Below are 25,344 nucleotides of genomic sequence, written 5' to 3' on the forward strand. Positions count from 1 at the left end.
ACTGTAGCGGCCTCCAATTGGAAAACTGGATGCAGGCCAAAGAAAGATAGGTGGGCGTTACAAGATGTGCCAGTCTTCATCCTTTAGTGGTCGATACGTTCCCCCTGCATACTGTCTGGTGTACAAGTTTGTAGCGTCTCTCACCTTTCACTGAAGGTTTTATTCGACATCAACAGCATGGTTTAATAATTCAGTGATAAATCATCCACGAATATCTACGCTGCTGGCACGGTTTCTCAATATTACCGACTTACAGCTCCCGTCAAATCTACTTTTAAAAGCTTATATGGTAACGAAAAAGATTGTTGGCTAGAGGACGGTTACGTTCCGGGAAGCTGCCTGCGTAATGTTGCGTTCCCGTGTGCATTATCGTGTAGCTGCAGTGTTTGACATATTCTTCTCCGTCCATTTTCTTTAATTTCTGTTAAAGCCGCAGTGTCGATGGTAGAAAATGTCAGCAGATACCATTACATTCCTGGGAAGCGATTCGAAAAACATGGCGTCAACACTATTCTGTCAGGTACACGACATGATTTTGGTTATCAACGACTGTTGATATTCACAAGCTAAATGACGAGGAGTCAATGATGATACACGGCTGAATAACGCGGTAATCAAGTAACGCGCACAGAACCCATAAGCTATACCTTTGAACAGCTACCGTTCTACACAGACGTCAATGATCGTACGAAGCAATGAGCTTTGCTGCTTGAACTGACACAAAAAAACGGCATAAGGTTATGGATTGACGAGTCACAGTGACAGGCAGTATACTGATGCGGGATGCATGGATTGCGTGGGTCTATGAAAAGTCAAAGCAGGCCGATATTGGCTCTGAGCACTATGGGACTTAACATCTGTGGTCATCAGTCCCCTAGAACTTAGAACTACTTAAACCTAACTAACCTAAGGACATCACACACATCCATGCCCGAGGCAGGGTTCGAACCTGCGACCGTAGCAGTCGCGCGGTTCCGGACTGAGCGCCTAGAACCGCTAGACCACCTCGGCCGGCGCCGATATTCAGGACATGAATGTAGAAGAACAGATGCAGGAATCCTGCATCGCTGCTCATGGCAATGTCTTAATGAAGGTTGTTTTCCACAGTCTTTCTTAAATCTGTTATGGATTAACAAGTGTGTATCTGTGTCGTGTGGATGACTATGATAAGTGCTGATACACTGGAGAGTTGGGTTTCTGTTATTCTCAATAAAGCAAAGGGAGGGTGTGAAACATTACGGTAACACATCGGCTGCTCCTCTCGAATAGCACCAACGGGGCCGCCGAACTTAGCGTGCCCATCCGACGGACGGATGACCATCAACGTGTCCTCACTTTATGAGACGCTGGATTTGAAATGTAATTCAAGACATTGGTACAAATAATGGTGATCAGAAACTTTGTCACCAGCTTTCTCCCTTTGCTGGCCAAATGCCGGCAGTGAAAATAGTTCACCACCAGGATTCAAACCGGCTTACTTCCCAATCAAGCACCACCGCACAGACATTCGTTAGCGACTTCAGCTAAATACGCGGGTGTGTGGATATCTATCACCTGTATAATTTTTGATCTAATGCACGTATAACGAAATGAGTCTATTCCAAGTATGAACTAGGAGCATCTCTTCTCTGTATCATTTTATTTTTCTTTTCTTTCTCTTTAGTTAATCCACGTTCACATTGTGATGAAGTAGTTTGTTTCCCAAATGAATCCACCACGCTGCAGCGGAGTGTACGTTGTTTTGAAACATCATGATGGGGCAAAACTGTAAGTCAAACCGGGTTTCCCTCGGTACTTCCGCTGACTCAATGTACTTACTGGCTGAGGGATCCAGGTACCTGACGGCTGAAGCTAGACAGCTCTGTCGGTTAGGGCACTGACGTCAGAGGCGAAGTACTGAGTTCGAGTTCCAGCCTGGGACATAATTTTAATCCTCTAGGAAGTTTACGAGTAGTTGTTGTTGTTGTTGTGGTCTTCAGTCCCGAGACTGGTTTGATGCAGCTCTCCACGCTACTCTATCCTGTGCAAGCTTCTTCATCTCCCAGTACCTACTGCAACCTACATCCTTCTGAATCTGCTTAGTGTATTCATCTCTTGGTCTCCCTCTACGATTTTTACCCTCCACGCTGCCTCCAATACAAAATTGGGTATCCCTTGATGCCTCAGAACATGTCCTACGAACCGATCCCTTCTTCTAGTCAAGTTGTGCCACAAACTCCTCTTCTCCCCAATTCTATTCAACACCTCCTCATTAGTTATGTGATCTACCCATCTAATCTTCAGCATTCTTCTGTAGCACCACATTTCGAAAGCTTCTATTCTCTTCTTGTCTAAACTATTTATCGTCCATGTTTCACTTCCATACATGGCTGCACTCTATACAAATACTTTCAGAAACGACTTCCTGACACTTAAATCTATACTCGATGTTAACAAATTTTTCTTCTTCAGAAACGCTTTCCTTCCCATTGCCAGTTTACATTTTATATCCTCTCTACTTCGACCATCATCAGTTATTTTGCTCCCCAAATAGCAAAACTCCTTTACTACTTTAAGTGTCTCATTTCCTAATCTAATACCCTCAACATCACCCGACTTAATTCGACTACGTTCCATTATCCTTGTTTCGATTTTGTTGATGTTCATCTTATATCCTTCCTTCAAGACACTATCCATTTACGAGTAGTATGTAGTAAAAATAAAGACAGTACTCCATGTAGCATAAGCGACAGTAGTAGCCACGAACAAACAACGGAAATATCAACATCAAAAACTGTTTTACAGCCCGTTCAAACCGAACTAGAAACTGTATGGAACATAATGAAGGTGAACTATAGTATGAGTTGCGCACCACATCAACTCGCTAAAATGCCTGCTACTCACTATTCACCAAGTTCGGGAGCAACTGAAACGAACGGCGTCTTCAGTATTTCATATATAATGGAAAGGTGTCCCGACAATTGAACGTCATATTAGTAGGAACAGCCGGCCGGTGTGGCCGTGCGGTTCTAGGTGCTTTAGTCTGGAACCGCACAACTGTTACGGTCGCAGGTTCGAATCCTGCCTCGGGCATGGATGTGTGTGACGTCCTTAGGTTAGTTAGGTTTAAGTAGTTCTGAGTTCTAGGGGACTGATGACCACAGATGTTAAGTCCCATAGTGCTCAGAGCCATTTTTAGTAGGAACAGTACACCATACACTAATAACTACTCTGCTCAAAACAGCAGCAATGAGCGCCCAATGACCTTTGACCATGTAATAAATAATAACTTACATAAATCCAGTTCCTGCACTCAATGTCATACTTTCGACAAAGTTGCGCATAATTAAACTCTTAATTAGGGAGTTGAAGCACGACTGCATTCCTCATGCAGATCCGACTTAGAATTTTCAAATGATTTACCATTATATTGCACTGTTGCAAGTGACCTCAATAAGGTGATTTCTTTACTGGAAATTGGAAATTTGTGGTAAGGGACCAAACTGCTGAGGTCACCGGTCCCTAAGCTTACACACTACTTAATCTAACTTAAACTAACCTACGCTAAAGACGACACGCACACCCATTCCCGAGGGAGGACTCGAACCTCCGACGGGTGGAGCCGCGCGGACGGTGACAAGACACCTAAGACCGCGAGGCTACCCCAGCGTGGCGATTTCTTCATTACTTGGTCAGTGCCACGTCAGGTCTTATATATAGATATTACATCCTTTACATCCTGACGCTATCAGTTGGCAAGATTCTTACAAAACCCTTTACTATTTCAGCTGTTGTTGACTGTTTTTGTCAGTGTTTACTTCAGTTGTTAACGGCTTTTGCCGAATGGGCATTAAGCAAAAAAAAAAAAAAAAAAAAAAAAAAAAAAAAAATTGGCTCTGAGCACTATGGGACTTAACATCTGAGGTCATCAGTCCCCTAGAACTTAGAACTACTTAAACCTAAGGTCATTACACACATTCATACCCGAGGCAGGATTCGAACCTGCGACAGTAGTGGTCGCGACTGAAGCGCCTAGAACCGACGGCCACAGCGGCCGGCGGCATTAAGCAGATCAGACGTAACGTTAATATATTTAGAATTATTTTCGGCTCCATGAAGGATGCAAGGATGCCAAAACACACTGTGTGTGTGTGTTTTTTTTTTTTTTTTTTTTTACGCTCAACGGCGAGGTTATCAACGCTAAAAGAAACGAATAGAGATAAAATCCTCTAAAATTGTTGCGCAAGGTGAGGATGAAACATACAAAATGCCACTCATGCACTCACGCCTCATTCACAATGACCTACACAGTCATCGTTTCTCACACGCCTTAAGGCAATGGAGGAAGGGCGTAAAGTGCTATAGCAGGGATTAAATTGCAAGTAAAACAACAGAGGAGCTAAAACAATGCCGTAGGCAAATGTGATCGGCTGACCACTTACAAAAAACAGGCATGAGGCAACTACCCTGTTAACTCATCAAGACAATCTTCCTATATCTTGGGAAAAACGTTGGACAATTCACAAACCTTTAAAACTCTAGGCACATTCGTTGGAAAGCTACTTAAAACAGAGAGCAGGTCTGTCGACAACTCTGCCACTACCCACTGCTCTACAAAGGTACATATACTTGGAGACTATGAACTATTGAGTACTAAGTAACATATCGATGTGACAAGGCGATCTACTAATTCTCGCCTAATAGAACACACAGTCACATACAATGATAAACCGGAACGTCATGAACTCTGCCCATCACAAGGCTGAATGCTGCTTGGTATCGTTGGGGGTGCGTAACACAGTAAGGAAACGGAGCAGAGACGAATGGGAATAATTCTAGCGATAATACGGGATGCAAATGTGGAAGACCAAAGACGTGAGTGACTTTCATAAAAGGGCAGCAGGACGGTGAAGCTACGAGTTGGTGAAAAGTGTTGGATGTCGGCGGTTTGCCCACTGTGTTAAGTGCGATAGACTGAGATCTGTGGGAGATTTGAAGCGAGAGTGCTCGTGCAGGCACATTAGTTCGGAGATTACCGTTCAGTTCATGTTGTAAGTCATGGGCCTCTGCAGACAACGGCCCCTACGTGTTTCCATGTTGACCTAAACTTCATTTACGATTGTAGTAGGCGTAGGATTATCGACATCGGCTCGTGGATCTATACAAACATGTCTCTTGATTCAAAAGTTTCTTCTTATATCATTTCGATGGTCGTGTCCGAAAACACCGTCATCGAGGTAATCGGCTGCTCGGAATATACACCGCGTTATGGGGGCAAACCAGTGTTATGCTATGGGAGTATTCACGTGAGCTTCCATGGGACCTGTCGAAGTAATCTAAGGAACAATTACGCCTTTTGACTACGTGAATCACCTTCATCCCTTCGTGCTTAATGCCTTCCCCTATGGTGATGGCATGTTCCAGCAGGATAACTACTCGTGTAGCAGACTCAGAATCATGCAGCCGTAGTTTCAGGAGCATGATAGTGGCCATACGTCGATATCTTGGCCATCAGAACTGTATGACCTCAACTTTATGGAAGATATCTGGGCGCAATCAGAAGCCAGTTCCGCGCCCATAAAACATCGGTCCGTAATTTGCGGGAGTTGCGTGATCTATGCGTACGCATCAGGTGTCACGCACCTCAGGGCAACTACCAACGACATGTCGAATGCATCCCATGCAGAACAGCTTCTGTATTGCGTTCCAAATGTGAACCAACGCGCTCTTATAGAAAAGGTCATAATGTTTTGGCTCACCAGTCTATCGGTCACAGAGAGCATTGCAGGAAAAATCACAGAGAATGCTCCATGTCAATATAGTTACGGGTCCCTCCACTGCTAAACGGGTAGGCTCTTACCACAGCTGGGCTATGCTAACCAAAAAGTTAACTTCGTTAATGGCTAATCCGTCACTAAAAATGTTTACTTAGCTAAACTTTAAAGCATTACTTCACCGGAGATTTATTAGAAGTTAAAATTAACGGTTAACTCGTAACAATAAACTTTATGTTGTGGGTGTAGTGAATCGAGCAAGTGAATCAACGTATTACCTTTGCTTGAATAAAAATTTTTGGTTGGGATGTATAGGTAGAACATTGACGAGACATTAGAAAAAGATTAATCATTTAGTTTTACAATTATTTAGATATTTTAAATAACAGCAGAATCAGATAGCATCTGACATAGGGGTGCATATGTCCCTTTCTGGACATGAACATGTTAAAAGTTTTCATCCGAAAGTGAAGTTCGTTTGGGAGACAAAATGTCTTCGCCCACATTAAAGAGTCGTCCGATCACAGCAGTCGAGGGATAGAGGTATTGTTGTTGTTGTTGTTGTTGTTGTTGTTGTTGTGGTCTTCAGTCTTGAGACTGGTTCGATGCAGCTCTCCATACTACTCTATCCTGTGCAAACTTCTTCATCTCCCAGTACCTACTGCAACCTACATCCTTCTGAATCTGCTTAGTGTATTCATCTCTTGGTCTCCCTCTACGATTTTTGCCCTCCACGCTGCCCTCCAATGCAAAATTGGGTCTCCCTTGATGCCTCAGAACATGTCATACCAACCGATCCCTTCTTCTTGTCAATTGTGCCACAAAATCCTCTTCTCCCCAATTCTATTCAATACCTCCTCATTAGTTATGTGATCTACCCATCTAATCTTCAGCATTCTTCCGTAGCACCACATTTCGAAAGCTTCTATTCTCTTCTTATCCAAACTATTTATCGTCCATGTTTCACTTCCATACATGGCTACACTCCATACAAATACTTCCAGAAACGACTTCCTGACGCTTAAATCTACATTCGATGTTAACAAATTTCTCTTCTTCAGCAATGCTTTCCTTGCCATTGCCAGTCTACATTTTATATCCTCTCTACTTCGACCATCGTCAGTTATTTTGCTCCCCAAATAGCAAAACTCCTTTACTACTTTAAGTGTCTCAGTTCCTAATCTAATTCCCTCGGCAACACCCGGCTTAATTCGACTGCATTCCATTATACTCGTTTTGCTATTTTTTATGTTCATCTTATTATATCTAATAAACAAGTTTACTAAAATCTGTTCCCCAAGAACTACCGCAACGTTGAATAAGTACTTTGATTTCATGTCCAACCCCATTTTGACTACTCTGGGCTTTATTTTTTACAGATGTATTACCGCTACGCTTCTTTTGACATTAAGTAAACAAACAACAATAAATAGCGAACGCCTAGTTATTCTCGTTCGTACTCGTTTCTTGATATCAACGAGTGCACCCTCAGTGTAGTCACACGCCTATACGACCCGAACATGTCACAACTTGTCGCCCATGGGCGGCGCGGCCTCATTTTCGTCATAACCAGCAGGTACGTAGTTAACGATTTACGAACTCAAAGGAAGGTAACTTAAGGTAGAGAGTCCGTTAAAGGTTGTTGAAACTAGCGTAAAATTTAATCCGTTACTCGAAAAATTAACTCTGTCAAACAACGATTAACCGTCTTGTGAACAGCTATGGCACTTGCTTTCCGTACGGGAGGCGATTATGGTCATAAAGTATCTTGTCAACATATATCACAGGCTCCCGCTGTCAATTTTGCCAGCACTGGGCGCCCTACGGACCAATAGCAGTCTTAAGCCTGCTCCATTTGGCGCGACTGTAAACATGGCGTTCGAAGGCACATAACAACACGCGTAGGATTATATATACTAAGATGGTATCTGTTCTTTCGTACATGTCCGAAAGAACAGATACCATCGGTGACCATGCAGCTCGTTAGAGTGAAATTACAATGAAATGAACACCCTTAGCTGCTTACAGGCGTTGACATACGTCAACGGGAACAGATGAAAATGTGTGCCCCGACCGGGACTCGAACCCGGGATCTCCTGCTTACATGGCGGACGAACTCTTACGGGAATCGGCAACGCGCCGCGAGTAATGAATATAATGGTCGGGGGCACTACGAATGTAGTGCGGGACAATACGTTGAGAATGTGAGTTTCGCGGGAGGCGTGCCAGAGATAAATCCCTGCAGTCGCGCTATCCTCTGTGTCCTCGGTGGCTCAGTTAGATAGAGCGTCTGCCATGTAAACAAGAGATCCCGGGTTCGAGTCCCGGTCGGGGCACACATTTTCATCTGTCCCCGTTGACGTATGTCAACGCCTGTAAGCAGCTAAGGGTGTTCATTTCATTGTAATTTCATTCTAGGATTCTCGTCGATATGACTGATGGGTGCAGCGATTCGACAAAAATCGAATGATGTCCTTTGTTATTGTCTGATTTCCGGTCTCTCTCAGCGTAAACAAGTAGGGACGTCACTGTTCATTGCACTTACCTTCCCGCAAGTGGAACCAACACGTGGAGTCAACAGTCACAAAACATAAATGTGACAGTCTGAAATAATGTGGTCGTCAAACTGTGGCAAGCGGCCCGACTCGTGTGAACTGTGGTTCTTGACTTATTTTGTAATAATATGCTTCTAGCTGCTAACAGCAGCATCCAAACCAAACTTCTTGCAAGTTTATTTTTCTTCGGTAACAAACAAAAATAATATTTGCCTGATTTTCATTTACGTCGTTGAATTCGGCCGTGAGCTAAGTAAATTTTGTCGCTTACGTCAGGGGCAGAGTGGTATGTAGCGCGTTCACTGCGTGATGACTAGAAGAGAGAGGGGAAATGTTTTGTTATTTGTTTCCCAGTGCCGAAAATTCACGGGAGAGCGCAACCAAGTCATCTGCTTTGGTATAAATGCTTCAAATGTGGTACACGTTTGTAGCAATTAATAGGGAATCAAATTAAGGCTGTTGGAATACACTGGAATGAGTAACAGAATTCAAAACGTTTGAGATCATGTCTCCTACTGAATTAGTTTAATTAATTAATGTAACACATTAATTTATGGGGGTTACCACTTAATTAGATGGGTAGATCACATAACTAATGAGAAAGTATTGAATAGGATTGGGGAGAAGAGAAGTTTGTGGCACAATTTGACCAGAAGAAGGGATCGGTTGGTAGGACATGTTCTGAGGCATCAAGGGATCACCAATTTAGTATTGGAGTGCAGCGTGGAGGGTAAAAATCGTAGAGGGAGACCAAGAGATGAATACACTAAGCAGGTTCAGAAGGATGTAGGTTGCAGTAGGTACTGGGAGATGAAAAAGCTTGCACAGGATAGAGTAGCATGGAGAGCTGCATCAAACCAGTCTCAGGACTGAAGACCACAACAACAACAACCACTTAATAGTAACATCGATAAGGGAAGGTATGGTAAATTTATCATGACAGTGGAACTGGCCATTTCACAGTTTTTGTCCCCGAACAATGCTGCTGCCTGCCCACAAGTGGTCAGACTTCGCCATAGTCGTTAGTGAGTTTGACAGAGGAACATTGTTCCGTTATTTCTTAGTAAAAACATTTTTATTTTTGAGTCGTCTGATGTAAGATAAGTTATTTATATTTTCTGGTTACGTCACTTATTTGCAAAGTAATAATTGTTACAATATGGAAGTCTAAACAACATCTTTTGGCCTACAACTGTAGTTCCTTGTCATTTATTTCAGTTCTATGGTCTTTTCTTTGGATCACTAATGCCAACATGGCGTCCGATCGGGAAAAGTGGCCATTCTAGTCATCGGAAAAATGGTCAAGGTGTTTACTCCAGTAAGAGTTACTTAATTCCAAGAAACACTCTTAAAACAATTCATAAAACTGAATTATAAACACATTTACATACAAAGCTATCATCCACCATTCTATCTGTTTATAACAGTTTTGAAGTTATTAGACTGTATTATTTAAAGCCACAAATTTTCTGTTATATATAACCTAACACAAACATCCAACTGAAAATGGTCTGCTGCATCTGCTTGATACACTTTCACACAAAACGGTGTGAAGGTGCCTAGAAAATATGTCTGGAGACTTGTGCAACAAACATGGAACCCTGTTGTCATGGCACTGGCGATATTACCATGTTCAGTATGGAAATGCATGTATTTCCAACATATTTTCTTTTTCCAATAAAATGTATTAGGTGTGATTCCTTATGATGATATCTTATAATATTTGGATTCAAAATGTTCAAGTGGTAAGCTATCAATAAATATGATTTGGTTAAAATTAATTTCTCTTTGAGTGGCCATTTCCTGCACCCCCCCTCCTTTCCCAAATTGTTTCCTATACGGCCCATGTTGCTCGACAGTGTCAGTATTGGCTCTTAAGCAAAACGGCTTGATGACCACTGTGTTAGACGCATTAAATATTGAGTTTACTTGTAGCTAAGTTGGTAGCAAGTAGAAAGCTTTTAAAACAGGTCAAAATACTTCAGTCTCCATCAATTCAGAAACTCCTGTCAGCCACCTAACTGAGTTTTCTTACAATGCATGCACTGTATGCACCCGCACTGTCAACTGCAAGAGCAGTACTACATTGTTGGCACTGTATTGCTTCATGCTTGACACCACTAGTTGACAATAATTTAAATAATGCCGACATAAATAAAGGGTGTGAATTCCATTCACACAAACAGGGAGATCTATAACGTTATTAACTGCTGATGACAGGGGCATAATAAAACAGTGGATAAAATCTGGAGTGGTGCTAAGTAAGTAGTGAAAATGCTGCCCTCACACAGGCCTCTTTCAACAGTGGTCAAAAGATTTGGGTATGTAACAAAATGGTGATGACGCCCAATACCAGAAAGTTATATTGACTCTGGCAATCATAACAGAAGCTGTATTTCATATGTATTGGTAGAGTTTGAAAGACATTTGTGCATCAATGACACACAATTTTGTTGCTAGAGCACCAGATGACACACTAAAAGAATTCGCATGCAATTATTGAGAGTTTGATTGTGTGATGGGACAACTGAAAGCAGAGAAGAAGAAATAGGAAGTTGTTGGTTTTAACTTGAAATGAATGCACGTGAGGGTGGTCCGGAGTACGATTGGTTGTATTTCAGGTGACGATTTTGTTTCACATATGGTCATGTTTTTGACGGAAGTAAACTGCAGTTACATTTAACTTTTGTATGACGATTTTGTTTCATGTGCAGCTATGTTTTTGAAGTAGTTAACTACAATTACATTTAACACTTGTATGTAAATTTTGGTTCATGTGTGGTTATATTTTTGAAGGAAGGAAACATAAATTACCCTGGAATTCTTGAATTGCAGTACTATACATACAAACTGAATTCTGTTGTCACCAAATGTAATTCCAATATGGGTTCTTTTTGAAGAGTTGGAATCATCAAGAATTTTTATATGTAACTTGCAACTTTAGTTGCTTAGAAATCTCTATTACATTATTATGCAAAACCTGATTTGAAAATAAAGCATTGTTTTACCTTGATTGGAAACTTCAGTGGTGACTTAAAGCAATGTTAAGTGGGAAATCCCTTACACATCTCTTGTCAACTAGTAACACAATGAATTAGTGGTTAGATATTTATGATGTAATCAGTTATGGACTGTAGTATTAACTTCTCTTCCGAGCATGTTTCTGAGAAGCTGTAGCCCGCATCTCGTGGTCGTGCGGTAGCGTTCCCGTTTCCCACGCCAGGGTTCCTGGGTTCGATTCCCGGCGGGGTCAGGGATTTTCTCTGCCTCGTGATGGCTGGGTGTTGTGTGATGTCCTTAGGTTAGTTAGGTTTAAGTAGTTCTAAGTTCTAGGGGACTGATGACCATAGGTGTTAAGTCCCATCGTGCTCAGAGCCATTTGAACCATTTGAGAAGCTGTATCCTCACTGTAAGCTCAGAAACACTATTAAAGGTGTTTACATATATATGTTTTAAGGTCAGGTTTTTGAAAAGTGTGTGTGGCATACTCGTAAGACAGTACATGAAGTGTGTGTCAAGCCCCATTTTTGTTTAAAATGGAGCTTCAGATATTTACCTTTGCCAAATACTCACTTCATTTTTTTCCATTTTAATTCACATTAGTCCTGATTAGTAACATTATTTAAAAAATAGCTGTTGACAGTTTACAGAAAGTGACTTTTGGTGTATATTTAACTAATGAAATGAAAACTACTTTCGTGAGATATAAAATCATTTAAGTATAATATAGTTCTTGAAATCCATAAAATGATGAATGTTGATATCTGGTGATGCCTTTCAATGAAACTACAATGCAACTTCTCCACAATGATGCTTTTTGAGTTTATACTACTTCAATCTTTGCAAACACTTCTTGATGAGTTGTATCTCAACATATCCAGTGTTATGGATCAAAAAGTGATGAGAATGGAACCGAATTTGTATTTGTACTAGTACTAAAAGAACACTAGCTTCACCATTCAAAATCACTTGTTAATATGTTTCCCTACTTTTCACTATAGTTCTCATGGAAGATGATGCCTAACTTCACAACTGCATGTCACTTAACTGCTTATGACAAACAACGAAGTGGCACAGATAAATTCAATCAATTCATATTTTGTAGTACTATTTGTAGATACCAAACTCATTTCATTTACATGAAATTAAATATTGCCTATAGTGTTCTAACATATTGTGATGATAATTTTAGGCTAGCTCATGTTTGTCATCTCTATACTTTGCCTTATTAATTAAAAAAAGTAAGGTTCAGAAATAGGAAATTCTTCATAGGTATTACAAAGATTGTAAAAAAACTGTCATTTTCATTAATACATGGACAGGGGCATCTCCAGTGACTGTTTATATGTAGATTTGGCAATTTTGTTTTAAGGAAAAGTGAGAGCACAGGTATTGCATTCACAACAGCAGCACCAACAACAAAATAAACTCTATATATAAACAACATTTATTTACATAATTTTTACATAAATGTCCTCTCAAATTAATTTACTTTCTCAACTTTGTACTTTTTCAAAAAATTAGTTTCTGTTCTTTAGAATTTATAAACATTAATTATCTAACATACTGATTTATGCACTGCATAATGGAAACACAACAGCATTCTAATTTTTTCTGGCATCACCTGCTTTTACTTGGTTTGTCCGGTCACAGAATTGTTTCTTCTCATTAATATTTCAGACATATCCTCTAAACTTTAAAAGACTAGAATTACTTTCTTGTCATATGCAGTAATTAGTGCTTAATTTGTCATTTTACAAGCAAAACCCTCCAAAAATTATTCTGCAGTTATTGTCCCAAACATACACTAAACAATAAAATGTTCAAGATACTGACAGTTCTCATAATAAAGTGTACCTCAATTAATTACTGTTACAGTGGAAAAAGATTCTAAATATATAAAAGAAAAGACCAACAGAACTAGACTGATTGGTAAACTTACTTTCTTGCCAGGAAATTGCTGCTAACCAAGTATGAGAATTTGTTTTTCTTATCATTTTCTTTCAGTACCATGTGAAAGTCTTAGAAGGTGGGTAATGGGGTTGGGAATGTCAAGCAAAGTATTTGTAAAACTGGCTGTTACAGAAATCAACTTTGTCACATACTTACTAATTAAACTTTAATAGTGTCATCAAGTGTACACCAAATCTGTAGAAAAACTGTAATTAGAACCCTGTCAGTAAACACAATAAGTACGCAGCTTGTTTCTCCCATATATGAAACCCATTTCAACACTGCAACACATTTTCATGCTCAAAGACATATAACAGATGAAACTATTAATTAGTGTCACAGGCATGAACACCAGCTGTCATTCTGAAATCAGCCAGCAAAACATGTTACAAAACATTAAACATATTAATCCCATTTCCTTAGCAGAAAAAAGCAACCACAGAATTTTAACAGTATTTACTAGCAGTCAGTGTCCTAAATGTGCCAGTAGATCTGGTTGTCAGTATTTTTATCTTTGCTGAAAAAAATATCTGATGAATCACATGACATGTGATATTGGATCAAAACAGTCTTTGTGATGACAGGTATCATACCTCCGTTAAAGCACACAAAACCACTTCAGAGAATAGCTATTAATCTCTGAACAAGCAAAGCAATGGTTCAAGCAGAAGCTGCATATAGCTCCCCTTTAATTATATATATGTTCTATAAATAAAATTCTGAACACAAACAACTCATTGATTCCTGCATCTTGGCTAGGAATACCCACTAAGCTAAAGTTGGAAGGTGCCACGTATATATCATATTAGGTACAGCATCGTGGTAGCCACCTTCACCTCTATCACAACAGATGCACTTGATGAGGAAATAGACGAACAGAGACTCAGGGGCGATAACGGCGTCCCTATAATTTAAGCAGCTGAAGGCACACATTTGTGTGCCACATAAGTCTTGGTGTTCTGAAGATAATTTACACACACATTGTCACACACACACGAGCATGTCACTGCAGAGGTTCAGAAGTCATCGAAGAGCTTCTGATCAGCCTCGGCTACGCTGGGCGCTGCTTTCCAGTCAGCCTCAGGGTACTCATCAAAGTTCCGCGTGTCCCCGTCATAGCTGATGCGAGGCACAATAGGTGGCTGTGAAAGGATACGGCAGCAAGTTAGTTAACATTGTGAAACACCTAACTACACATTTTTAGTTATTAATGCTCATTCATGTGATGGGAACAGAACAGATCAAAACTTATCAAGCAAATATTGAAATTATACCAACAACCAGACACTGGAATATAGGTTCCAAACAGTGATGTCTCTCACAGCTCTAACGTGCCCATAAATTCCTGTATCACACACATAACTGACATGTATCTGTTCCCTAACTTCTTCCTCTTGTGGATAAATATTTTGGCTACTCAAATCAAAAGACACAATCAACACACTGTTTTCTTCATACCCTTATCAACAATTAGGACATCTGGTGTCTATCCTCCTCCATCAACACTGATGAGATAATCGATTACTACATTTGAAAACAAATTGGGTCTTTCTCACAAAACACACGCTTAAACCAAGTACCCCTGTGTCAGAGGACTAGAGGAATCGCAATACCGGGTGTACATAAAGTGCACAAACACTTTCAATTATTTATTGCACAAGAACCAAACATTGTACAGGTATCATAAATAGGTCATTTTGAAGAGAAACCCTGAAATGATTTTTCATGTAGACTGCCACAGCGTAGTTTGGTAATTTGCTGATAGTCAGCACTAGTTGCAAACATGGTGAGTTCAGGTGTCGGGCGAGCTTTCTGTGTGTTGCGAGTTTGACAAAAACAAGTGTGCTACAGCTGTTTAACAGATGTTTAGAACCAAGTACGTAAAAAGCCACCAACAAGGAAGGCCATTTACCACTGCCACAACAAATTCATTACCACTGGCACAACAAATTAATTATGACGGGTTGGTTGTGCCCAGCAAAGAGAAGTGGATGTTCCAGTGTGAGTAAAGTGAATCTGGAGTGCATATGAGAGACATTCATAAGGAGTCCAAAGAAACTGGTGTGCCGTGCATCCCGTGAACTCAAAATGGCTCCAACGACTGTGTGGAAAGTCATGTGACAGAAGCTGTCTATGAAACCATTCAAATTGGAGCTTGTGCAGAAGCTCAATGATGACGATAGAGACATGTATTTTGAGTTTTGTTTGTAGCTCCAACAACTGAATGGGGATGGTGATGCCATTGTTGATTGCTTAATTTTTAGCAACGAAGCCACATTTCACACTATCAGAAAAGTGAACAGGCATAATTGTTGAATCTGGGGCACAAAGCATCCACACGAATGCACTGAATTTGAGCGTGATTCCCTAAACTTAAATGGTTTTTGTGCCTTGTCACATCAGAAACTGTACGGGCCGTTCTTCTTCGCTCAGAGCACTGTCACTGGATATTCCAACTTGGACACGTCACAGCAATGGCTGATGCCTCAAAGGCAATCAGACTCTCTGTTCATCTTTCAACAGGATGGGGCTCTACCCCATTTTCATCGTGAAGTTCGTGCGTACCTGAAACAGAGCTGCTGCATCAATGGATTGGCCATGCTACAGAAGGGGACAGCTGTTTCATGACATGTCCTCCCCGATCACCAGATCTCATTCCCTGCGACATTTTCCTGTGGGGATACATTAAAGATCTGGTGTATGTGCCGCCTCTACCAAGTGATGTAGCACAGCTCCAGGAGAGAATATCGGAAGCAACTGCCACAGTCGACAATGCCGTGCTGGGACGGGCATGGCAAGAATTCGATCGAATACCCATTGACGTCTGCTGAATCACTCATGGCTCGCATGTAGAATGTTTGTAAAAAAAAACCTTCTGAATTTCTCTCCAAAATGCAATATGTATGACATCTGTACAATAATTTAGTTCTTGTGCAACAAATAATTGAAAGTGTTCCCAGACATCATGTACACCCTGTATTATGTGGACACTTTAATATGGTAGTTTTATGTGGAAGGTGATTTGAGGTATGGTTTCACGAGATACTGCTAGACACTGGGGCTAAACTGTGATGCTGCCAGCTTAAGCAAGCAATGGATGTTCCCAAATGCTTTGTGTACTGAGGTGAGGATCCAAAGTGAATCCTGGGTCTCATACCAACCCCAAAAAGCAAAAGCACCTGTATTAATTACTGATGTAAGCAAATTTGTATGAATATATTTTATTATATTATATGATTATTATTAAATTCCTAGGCTCCTGCACCATGTTAAATATTGGTGTGACAGTATGTTATATAAAGGGGGCGGGGAGACATGACACAATCGCCACCCCCCACCCAAAATTCCTCCCTGGATCTGTGAGTGTGTACTCTGCTTTACTTCTAGTTGTGTGTTGCTAGTTCTCTTTTCTTATTTTGAAATGTGTGCGGAGACTAACCCTGGTTCATCATATGGTTCAAATACATGTCTTTAAACACTAGCATATAGCTATGTCCCTGTAATCATGTGCCAGCTCTGTTTGCAGGAGCACAAATCATGGATGTAGCTTGCTAGCCCTGTGAGATGAAGGTGGAGCTCGTTCCTCCTGCACGTCCTCCCCCCCCCCCCCCCCCCCCCGTCCCTCCCCACGGTTGGTCTGAATTTGTGCTTGTTTATGCTCACAAGCTGACTGCCACAATACAGTGTTTGCACTGCAATACACTAATGATTTATGATTTTGAAGAACAGAAGCTCAGACAAAATTTCTAGACCACCACTCAATTCACAGTAATTAGTATCTCATAATTGTTAATTGAGGCCTTACCATTAAATTCATTCTCCTTCACGTTATATTTGGGCAAAGTTTTGTAAATTGAGAGGTGAAAAACTCACCAGCATAAATAACCCAAATAAACAACAGCCTTGGTGGCATATGATAGTTTTCTTATTATCATAAAAATATTTGTCTCAATAAATTTTGTAACTAGCCTCTTCTATACCCATTTATGAGTCACAAACGTCCATTCACTCTGTTATCTTGTTTATCTCATCCCTACTGTTGTGGTATACCAATTAACATACTCCTATCACTTAACAGTTCTCATTGATGTGTCATAACTGCATGTCAGACACCGCCAACTAGGGTCTAGAGTAGTAATATAAAGATTTCTACTGCTGATCAGGGCTATGTTTTTTTTTTATTTTATTTTTTTGAGGTACATTATGTGACTTTTACCTAGTACCATGCTTTCATATTAAAAATTTAATTTGTGTTCCATGTTAATAAAGACACTCATCAATTTACACGTAGCTTCACATACTACCAGAACACAAGATAGACGATCACAAACAGTCAACTAATAAGGCTCTGTTATGTTCAAATCATCCTTGCTTTCATATATTCTAGTAAGTGTTACAGTAATATAGCTCCTTTAATAATATCGAAACTGCTTTCTCAAAGCAGTACAGCTCCACATAGAACATCCCCTTCATATAATCTAATTGCAACAAATATTTATTTTAAGTAATAACAAGAATGATGAACTCGAATACTGTATATTTCGGCTTTAAATGAAGCTACTGTAGATAAAAACATTCTTTCAGTTTTGGTTTTCTACCCAGAACGCTCTTTTAATTCTCCTTGTGGAAACGCTAAATATTTTGTATGCATGATGTATTCTGTTACGCCCATTTTCGCAAGGTCCTTAGTTATCTTATTCCAATATATCTGCTTTTACCCTTTTAAAGGCGACTGAAAATTCGTTTTTTAGGTTTATTCCACATTCATTAAGTTTGTAAAGCGTAACTGAACTTACTCTGATACTACCACATGGCAATATTGCTGTCGCTCATCATACAAACCTGTGGCCATGACACAATTGTAATTCAACTAATGTTGTAAGACGCACTTACCTTCAATTTCCTATAGAAAACGTCTTGCCACTCAATTCCTTTGAACCACCTGTGCCTCTTTACATCATCTGCTCCATTCTGTAACAAATTGTAGGTTTCTTTTTTGTAAAATTGAATATATTATTGGTATGTCTTTATATAGACCGCACTAAAATCGTACGGCAGTAACACACAAACTTCACAAAGCAACTACTTAATCTTTACTGACGTTTTTAGCTCGTTTTTCTACAGGTCGATTATTGTGAGAGTAGAGTAAAGTCAATCCTAACGATTTTAGTTGATGTAGTTGATGTCACTGCTATTTCTTAAACTGATAGAATACTCTAGTCAATTAAATGCAGCGACATACGCTCACCACAGAAAAAGACAAAATTTTTCATTTCTCTACGATGAATTACAGTAAACTTTTTTCCACCTCAAATATACTTATTGATCTAGAGGTCTACTTGAATGCAATTCTAACTAATATTCGAGGAGCACTAAACTCGGAAACTAACTCGCTGCACAACAACGCTCCATCAAAAACTGCGAGAGCGCGAATAGCTGATGCAGTTTCTCAGTCTAGAATTCCTGGCGCATCTATCGCTTAAGTTCATACCTGGCAGTAAGCTACTTTCCATGGTTTACAACTTTGAAGGCGTAAGCGGGAAAAAAGACCTTTCCAAACAAAGACCAGGTACTTGGGGAGATGATGTAGCCGAGAGACTATACCGAATAAATTTTAAACGCTGACATAAAAAAGGCAGCATTGAAACTCACACGTAATTTTTTTTATTATTTATGATCATATGGAAAGGTGACTAGCGTTATAATATAAACAGACGGTATGTCAACACAAAAGTGTAAAATATACTATCTGAACCTTTTATCTTTACTTTCCGGTTGATCCGCTCACGATGAAAAGCTCTAACACGAGTAAGAAGTACTGCGTGGTTGCATGTAGAACAATAAGGTACTAACCTTCATGTTTCCCAGTCTTTTAGTTCTGTCTTGGACTAGCAGCTTCTTAATGAGATCTTTGGCTACTGGGTCTAGGTGACGAGGCCATTCTATTTTACCAGCAAGAATTTTTTCATATATTCCAAAAGGGTTGTCGTCGAAAAACGGTGGATAGCCTGCCAGCATCTCGTAGATAAGTACTCCTGAGAAACAAAAATTAGACCAGTCAGCCTCGTGCCTCAGGACACCTACCCTGTGACCCCATTTAACAAACAGGCAGCTGATGACCTCACCTAGAGCCCACCAGTCGACGGCCTTGTTGTGCCCCTTGGACTGGATGATCTCGGGGGCGAGGTATTCCGGCGTGCCGCACAGCGTCCACGTCCTGCGACAGAACACAATCAGAACACGTCGCTACCAGAAGCAACTTCTCAGTCACATTCCCCACTTCTCTCTGTCCAATCTAAGGAGGCGAATACGGCAAGTTGCCTAGAAACTTTACTCAATGAAAGAAGGTTGAAAATAAGCGACCTGTGTCTCTGTTTATCCGTAGATACGCAACCGTTTCTGAAAAAACGACTGTCAAAGTTTTCGAGGTACTTTATGTGCTTCACGGCGCTGCACCCTCAGTCGAAATGGTGGCACAGTAGTAGCGTCGCGGCATCTTAATTTGGCGCTCCGAGTTCAAAATCCGATTATTACTTTTATTTTTGTTTTTCATTTGTATACCAATGTCTGTAGAAGGTTACTACACAAAAGTTTTCCAGTGGATATTGATATGACGTTGTCGATACTAGTCTACTAACTGTACCTCAGATGAATGAACTTTAAGAAAAGAGGAGAGCAAATTATCTGATATTATTTTAGGTGAAATTCCGTTGTGTATCTTGATGATTCCTAATCAACTGCAAGGGCCATTTTGCGGAAAAGTGATCAGTTATGCGTCGTTTGCCGCGAAATTATTGCCAACGCAGGAAATCTTCACCATTGTTAAGGCCTTTTTTTTCTTGAGTTAGAGCCGGCCGGAGTGGCCGTGCGGTTCTAGGCGCTACAGTCTGGAACCGAGCGACCGCTACGGTCGCAGGTTCGAATCCTGCCTCGGGCATGGATGTGTCTGATGTCCTTAGGTTAGTTAGGTTTAATTAGTTCTAAGTTCTAGGCGACTGATGACCTCATAAGTTAAGTCGCATAGTGCTCAGAGCCATTTGAACCATTTTTTTTCTTGAGTTAGATCCATACGCAGAAACGTGACTGTGGCAAATCCGACTACATGTTGTTCGGAATATCTGTGTTTATAGATCATCCAAGAGAATGCATCAAATCTTCCTGAAGACTAAACATATGAATAAAATGTAAGAATTAATGTAAAATTTCATATGCGAATGAAACATCAGAATACGAAAATTTAAAAAGATGATAACCCCTCGACGAGAGAGAGAGAGAGAGAGAGAGAGAGAGAGAGAGAGAGAGAAATGGCTCTGAGCACTATGGGACTTAACATCTATGGTCATCAGTCCCCTAGAACTTAGAACTACTTAAACCTAACTAACCTAAGGACATCACGCAACACCCAGCCATCACGAGGCAGAGAAAATCCCTGACCCCGCCGGGAATCGAACCCGGGAACCCGAGCGTGGGAAGCGAGAACGCTACCGCGAGAGAGAGAGAGAGAGAGAGAGAGAGAGAGAGAGAGAGAGAGTGTAATCCAGTTGTAATTTTACAATTAATATGAAACCCTTGTATCCCCTAAGTTAATAAGAAAGATTCGTGTCATAACCTCCGACGGACATAGGTAGTTATCGAAAACAAAAATAAAAAAGAATAGGGTTTCAAATTAAATAAAATTAAGAATCCATGACGCTAACCACTGACGCATCATTTCGTCTGTGGATATCGCGCGTTAAAAGGCACATAAAGTACCTCGAGAATACATGGAAAACTTTGACCGACGTTTTTCAGAAACGGTCGAGTACCTATGGGTACGCCGAGACAAGTGTTCGCTTATTTTGACCCCTCTTTACTGAGCGCAGTTCTTGGGAACTCGAGTGATAGCACTTGCAGTTTTCTCCTCGTAAGCAACGCCATGCTAGGTTACACAATTTACTAACAGGCCAATTTTAGTTACAGATAATGTGAATACACCCATGTAGATAATGAGATTGATATAAAGTGCAAAATGGCTTACGAAAAATGGCTTACGAAAAATGGCTAGAAAACAAATTTCAGGCAGTAGATGTATGCGCAGCTATGAGAAAGATAGATGCAGCCTATAGGAAAATTAAGGATACCTTCGGGGAAAAGAGAAGCAAGTGTCTGAATATCAAGAGATCACAGATGAAAAACCAGTACTAAGCCAAGGAGTGGGAGCTGAAAGGTGGAAGGAATATACAGTGTATCCACATAAGGGAAATAAACTTAAGAATAATTTTATAGAAATAGAGGAAGAAGATGGAGGTGAGATGGGAGATATGACACTGCGAGAATAATTTGACAGAGCACTGAAATACTGAAAATAAGGCTAGTCGAGGAGGTGACATTTTCTCAAAATTACTGACATCCTACGCAGTCAGCAAAAACAAAATTATCTCCTCTAGTTTATAAGACATATGTGGCTGAGGAAATTCCTTAGGCTTTGTAATATATGTAGCTTCACCTCAATGATAGTATTGTAGCACAGGAGAGCATTTTCATTTGTATCGACACTTTAGGAAGTAACTTGGTGTGTTAGCAATGTAGGAGTGTACGGGTGGCAACTAGCACTGCCTACCAGCATCACTTCTGTTGGACGTATCTTGTCTGGGCTATTATCTTACCCTGACACGCTCTTGGTTTAATACAAAAATCACTCTGCAGCGTGTACCTTGTAAACATTGTAGGAAAGGTGCTTTCTTCTTAAGCAGTTGTTTGGGTGCCACATGTTACGGAATTGTGTGACGAACAAGAATTAACAAAAATCACGTTGTTAATGAACAGTCAGTACAGTTCACGTTTGTAACATATCTCCAATGTTAATCTGTACGCTGAGCAAGCAGTGAAGGAGTCCAAGGAAAAATCCTGGAAGTGAATCAAAGTTGAGTGTGAAGAAATAAAACGTCTGACGTTTGCCGATGACACTGTAATTCTGTCAGAGACGGCAAAAAACTTGGTAAAGCAGCTGATAGTGCCTTGGAAAGAAGTTGTGAAATGAGCAACTATAAAAGTAAAGCAAGTGGAACGGAACAGAGTCGAAGCAGATTAGGTGATGCTGAGGGAATCGGATTACGAAATGAGGTGCTAAAATTAGTTGGGCTTTTCTATTTGGGCAGTAAAATTTATTTTAAAGTCCTTACTTGTTAACTCCGTTTTCCTTGTTTTGATAATCTTCATTATTTTTCACCATGTTTTAGCAACAAAATTAAACAGCCCTGTATAATACATCATCTAAATTTTGTTAGTATCAATTTCTATTCTCAGCGTTTCGTAGAAATTTAAAACCAAACTTTCATCCCTTCGGTTTAACATTTTTTGACCGTCATATTAATATGGGAATCTATTCCTGAAATACAGGGTGTTTAAAAAAGAATATATGTATTTCGTTCGCATATATTTATTAAACTAAAAAATTATGGAAGACATAAGACTGTGAAAGCTGGGACACATATTTAGGAGTCTCTCAACTTTAGATTGCAGATCTTCAATATGCCCACCAGCGACACGAACAGTATCACATCGATACTCAAATTCCTCCCACACTCGAGTAAGCATATTCGTCACTGATCTTACGGCAGTACGGATTCGATTCTACAACTCTTCTTGGTTTTGTGGTATTGTTGCAAAAACGTTTACCTTAATGAAACCCCATAGGAAGAAGTAACAGGGCGTCAAATCCCGTACCGTAGAGGCCATCTGAGAAATGCTACGTCGCCGTTTGTTTGACGACCAATGCACACTTGTCGACTCCTGTGAGCGGGAACCCCCATCTTGTTAAATGAAGTTATCCTCGTTCAGTATTGGAAACAACAGTTTTGTAACATAGCAAGATACTGCTGCCTGCTAACGGTACTTCTATCAAAGAACGGCTGTTAATAGTTGAGTGGGATAGCCCACGAAACACGCACATGGGGTGAATCTTTCACATATTCAGTGTGTGCATGTGGATTCTGTAGGCTTTAAATTCTAACGTTGTTTTTCTTTACTTTCCCACTAAGGTGGAAAGTCGCTTCATAAACGAAAACGACGCGTTGTGCGAAAGTATTATCACTGTCAATACTATTCTGAAGCTCATCAGAAAATGGCAAACGTATGTGTTTGTCGTCAAGACGTAGATTCTGTAGCATCTTTTAAGGTTTAGTAATCAACCGACGTCTCGAAACCCGACAAATTGCTGCTGTAGGCAGCTGTAACTCTCGACTGACACGACAAGATGATTTTGTAGGACTACGTTGGAAAGCGGTTTCAATTCGTGCGACATTTTCATCGGAAACAAGAGAGCGGCCAGGACTCTTTCCTCTATACACACACACACACACACACACACACACACACACACACACATATCCTCTGTTAACAAACTGTAGATACCACTCGGTGGATCAGTTTGGCACCTCAACCTGAAACGACTTTACAGTGTAATCACGGAATTACACTTCGCAAACTCGAGAACACACAATGATTTTTCTGGTGAGTAGCCGTGTTCTAACATGTGACGGTATTGACACAAACGCAAGACAACCGACATCAAGCGGCAATGAATAAAAACCGGACAAAGGATTCGTTCCCCCAATAACTGAGCACTGGCGCAGCGATAGATAGTTTTGACAACTTAATTCTTTGCAATAGGTGTATACTTTTTGAAACTATGTATTTTTTACGTTTACTTCACCCGTTTACGAAAGACATAGTGTTACTCAATCTCGGTCCTTTGCCTCCTCTTAATCTGCATTTCTCTTTTTTTTATGTATTGGCCAATCTGAGCTTTTACTCTTTCTTCGGCGATATGTGATGTCTTTTCCTACTATTAGGTACTGCATTTCAGTATTAAAGTACTTCCGTTCAGAACAAGGCGGTGGATGGGTTGTCACGGTCCCACTGCATGAACCTTGCACTCTCGACGTCACGCCATTAAGCTTCTTTTTGTTGGGTTACGTGAAGGATCGCGTGCACACAACACCGATCAGTGACACTGCTAACCTCCGTGCACGGATGAATAAACCCACGAGAACTGGTGATGCTGCTGTGCTGACCCCCACATGGGCAAATCTCTATTACCTCCTTTATGTACTAGAAGTAACGAATGGGGCACCCATTAAAATTCTGCCATAACGGGAGAAAAACTGAGAGCTGCTAAACTTTTCCAATAAAACAGGAAGCTCTATCTCTAACAGTTTCATAGTTATGCTTATTTGGAATGATAGCAGTACTTTGTCGACTCCACGTCTTTCCTGTCTCCGTGCTGTGGTCACTGAGAAGTCAGCGAGTTGCCAGCTTACCTGTCGGTGAGTTTCTTCGCGAAACCGAAGTCTGTGATCTTGAGGTGGCCGTCCCTGTCGAGCAGCAGGTTCTCCGGCTTGAGGTCCCTGTACACTACCGACTGGCTGTGCAGGTACTCCAGCGCCAACACGATCTCCGCCGTGTAGAAGTTGGCTGCCAAAACAGACGGAAAAACGACTCGTTTCATACTCCATTCTCGGGAACATTAGCAGTATAAAGACACATCCGTCTAAGCAGGCGGTTAGGTGGCTAATGGGAACTGTGTGTAGTGGACAGAATGGCTCTTTAGGTTAGAGGGTCTCTGGACAGTATCAACAGGGACATAGTCTCTAAGTCAGCAGGATGGTGGTTGATTTAGGAAACTTCGTTATTACAGCTCTAAATTGTCATCGTTTTGTGAAAAAAAGTAGGATAGAAAGAAGAATTCTAAGCGCTCACTGAAACCAATGAAGCACAAATTGTTATTGGCCGTGATACCTGAAGGACGAGATACGTTCACCCGAATTGTCTACCGAAGTATTGGGTTGGTGTACAGGTTCACGGCGTTTTTCCCTAAGTTCAATAAACAACAGACACTCTTAACAGAGACTTTAATCATCAATAATATTCTCCTTCACCATTCACAACGTTCTGCCGACGCTGGAGTAAGTTTTCGATTCCGCGACTGTAGAAATCACGTGGTTTTGAGGTGAAGAACTCTTCGAGCCATGTTGGGAGCGCATTTTCACCTGAAAAGCAAGTTCCTTGGAGATTATTCGATAGAGGACGGAAAAAGGTGAGAA

General features: G+C 40.7%; 1 protein-coding gene across 1 annotated transcript in view; it reads right to left on the bottom strand.

Moving 5' to 3' along the window:
• Positions 1-12,734: 12,734 nt before the first annotated feature.
• LOC126458460 (cAMP-dependent protein kinase catalytic subunit 3-like) overlaps positions 12,735-25,344 on the bottom strand; it is a 284,795-nt gene continuing 272,185 nt past the window's right edge. Inside the window, exons 4-8 of the mRNA XM_050095531.1 lie at positions 24,562-24,715; positions 19,387-19,478; positions 19,115-19,296; positions 18,155-18,232; positions 12,735-14,403 (exon numbers count right to left, since the gene is read on the bottom strand). Coding sequence (XP_049951488.1) covers positions 14,278-14,403; positions 18,155-18,232; positions 19,115-19,296; positions 19,387-19,478; positions 24,562-24,715 — 632 coding nt within the window. The 3' untranslated portion in view covers positions 12,735-14,277. The remainder of the gene's footprint in view (positions 14,404-18,154; positions 18,233-19,114; positions 19,297-19,386; positions 19,479-24,561; positions 24,716-25,344) is intronic.

Source organism: Schistocerca serialis, chromosome 2 (assembly GCF_023864345.2).
Source record: "Schistocerca serialis cubense isolate TAMUIC-IGC-003099 chromosome 2, iqSchSeri2.2, whole genome shotgun sequence".
NCBI lineage: Eukaryota > Metazoa > Arthropoda > Insecta > Orthoptera > Acrididae > Schistocerca > Schistocerca serialis.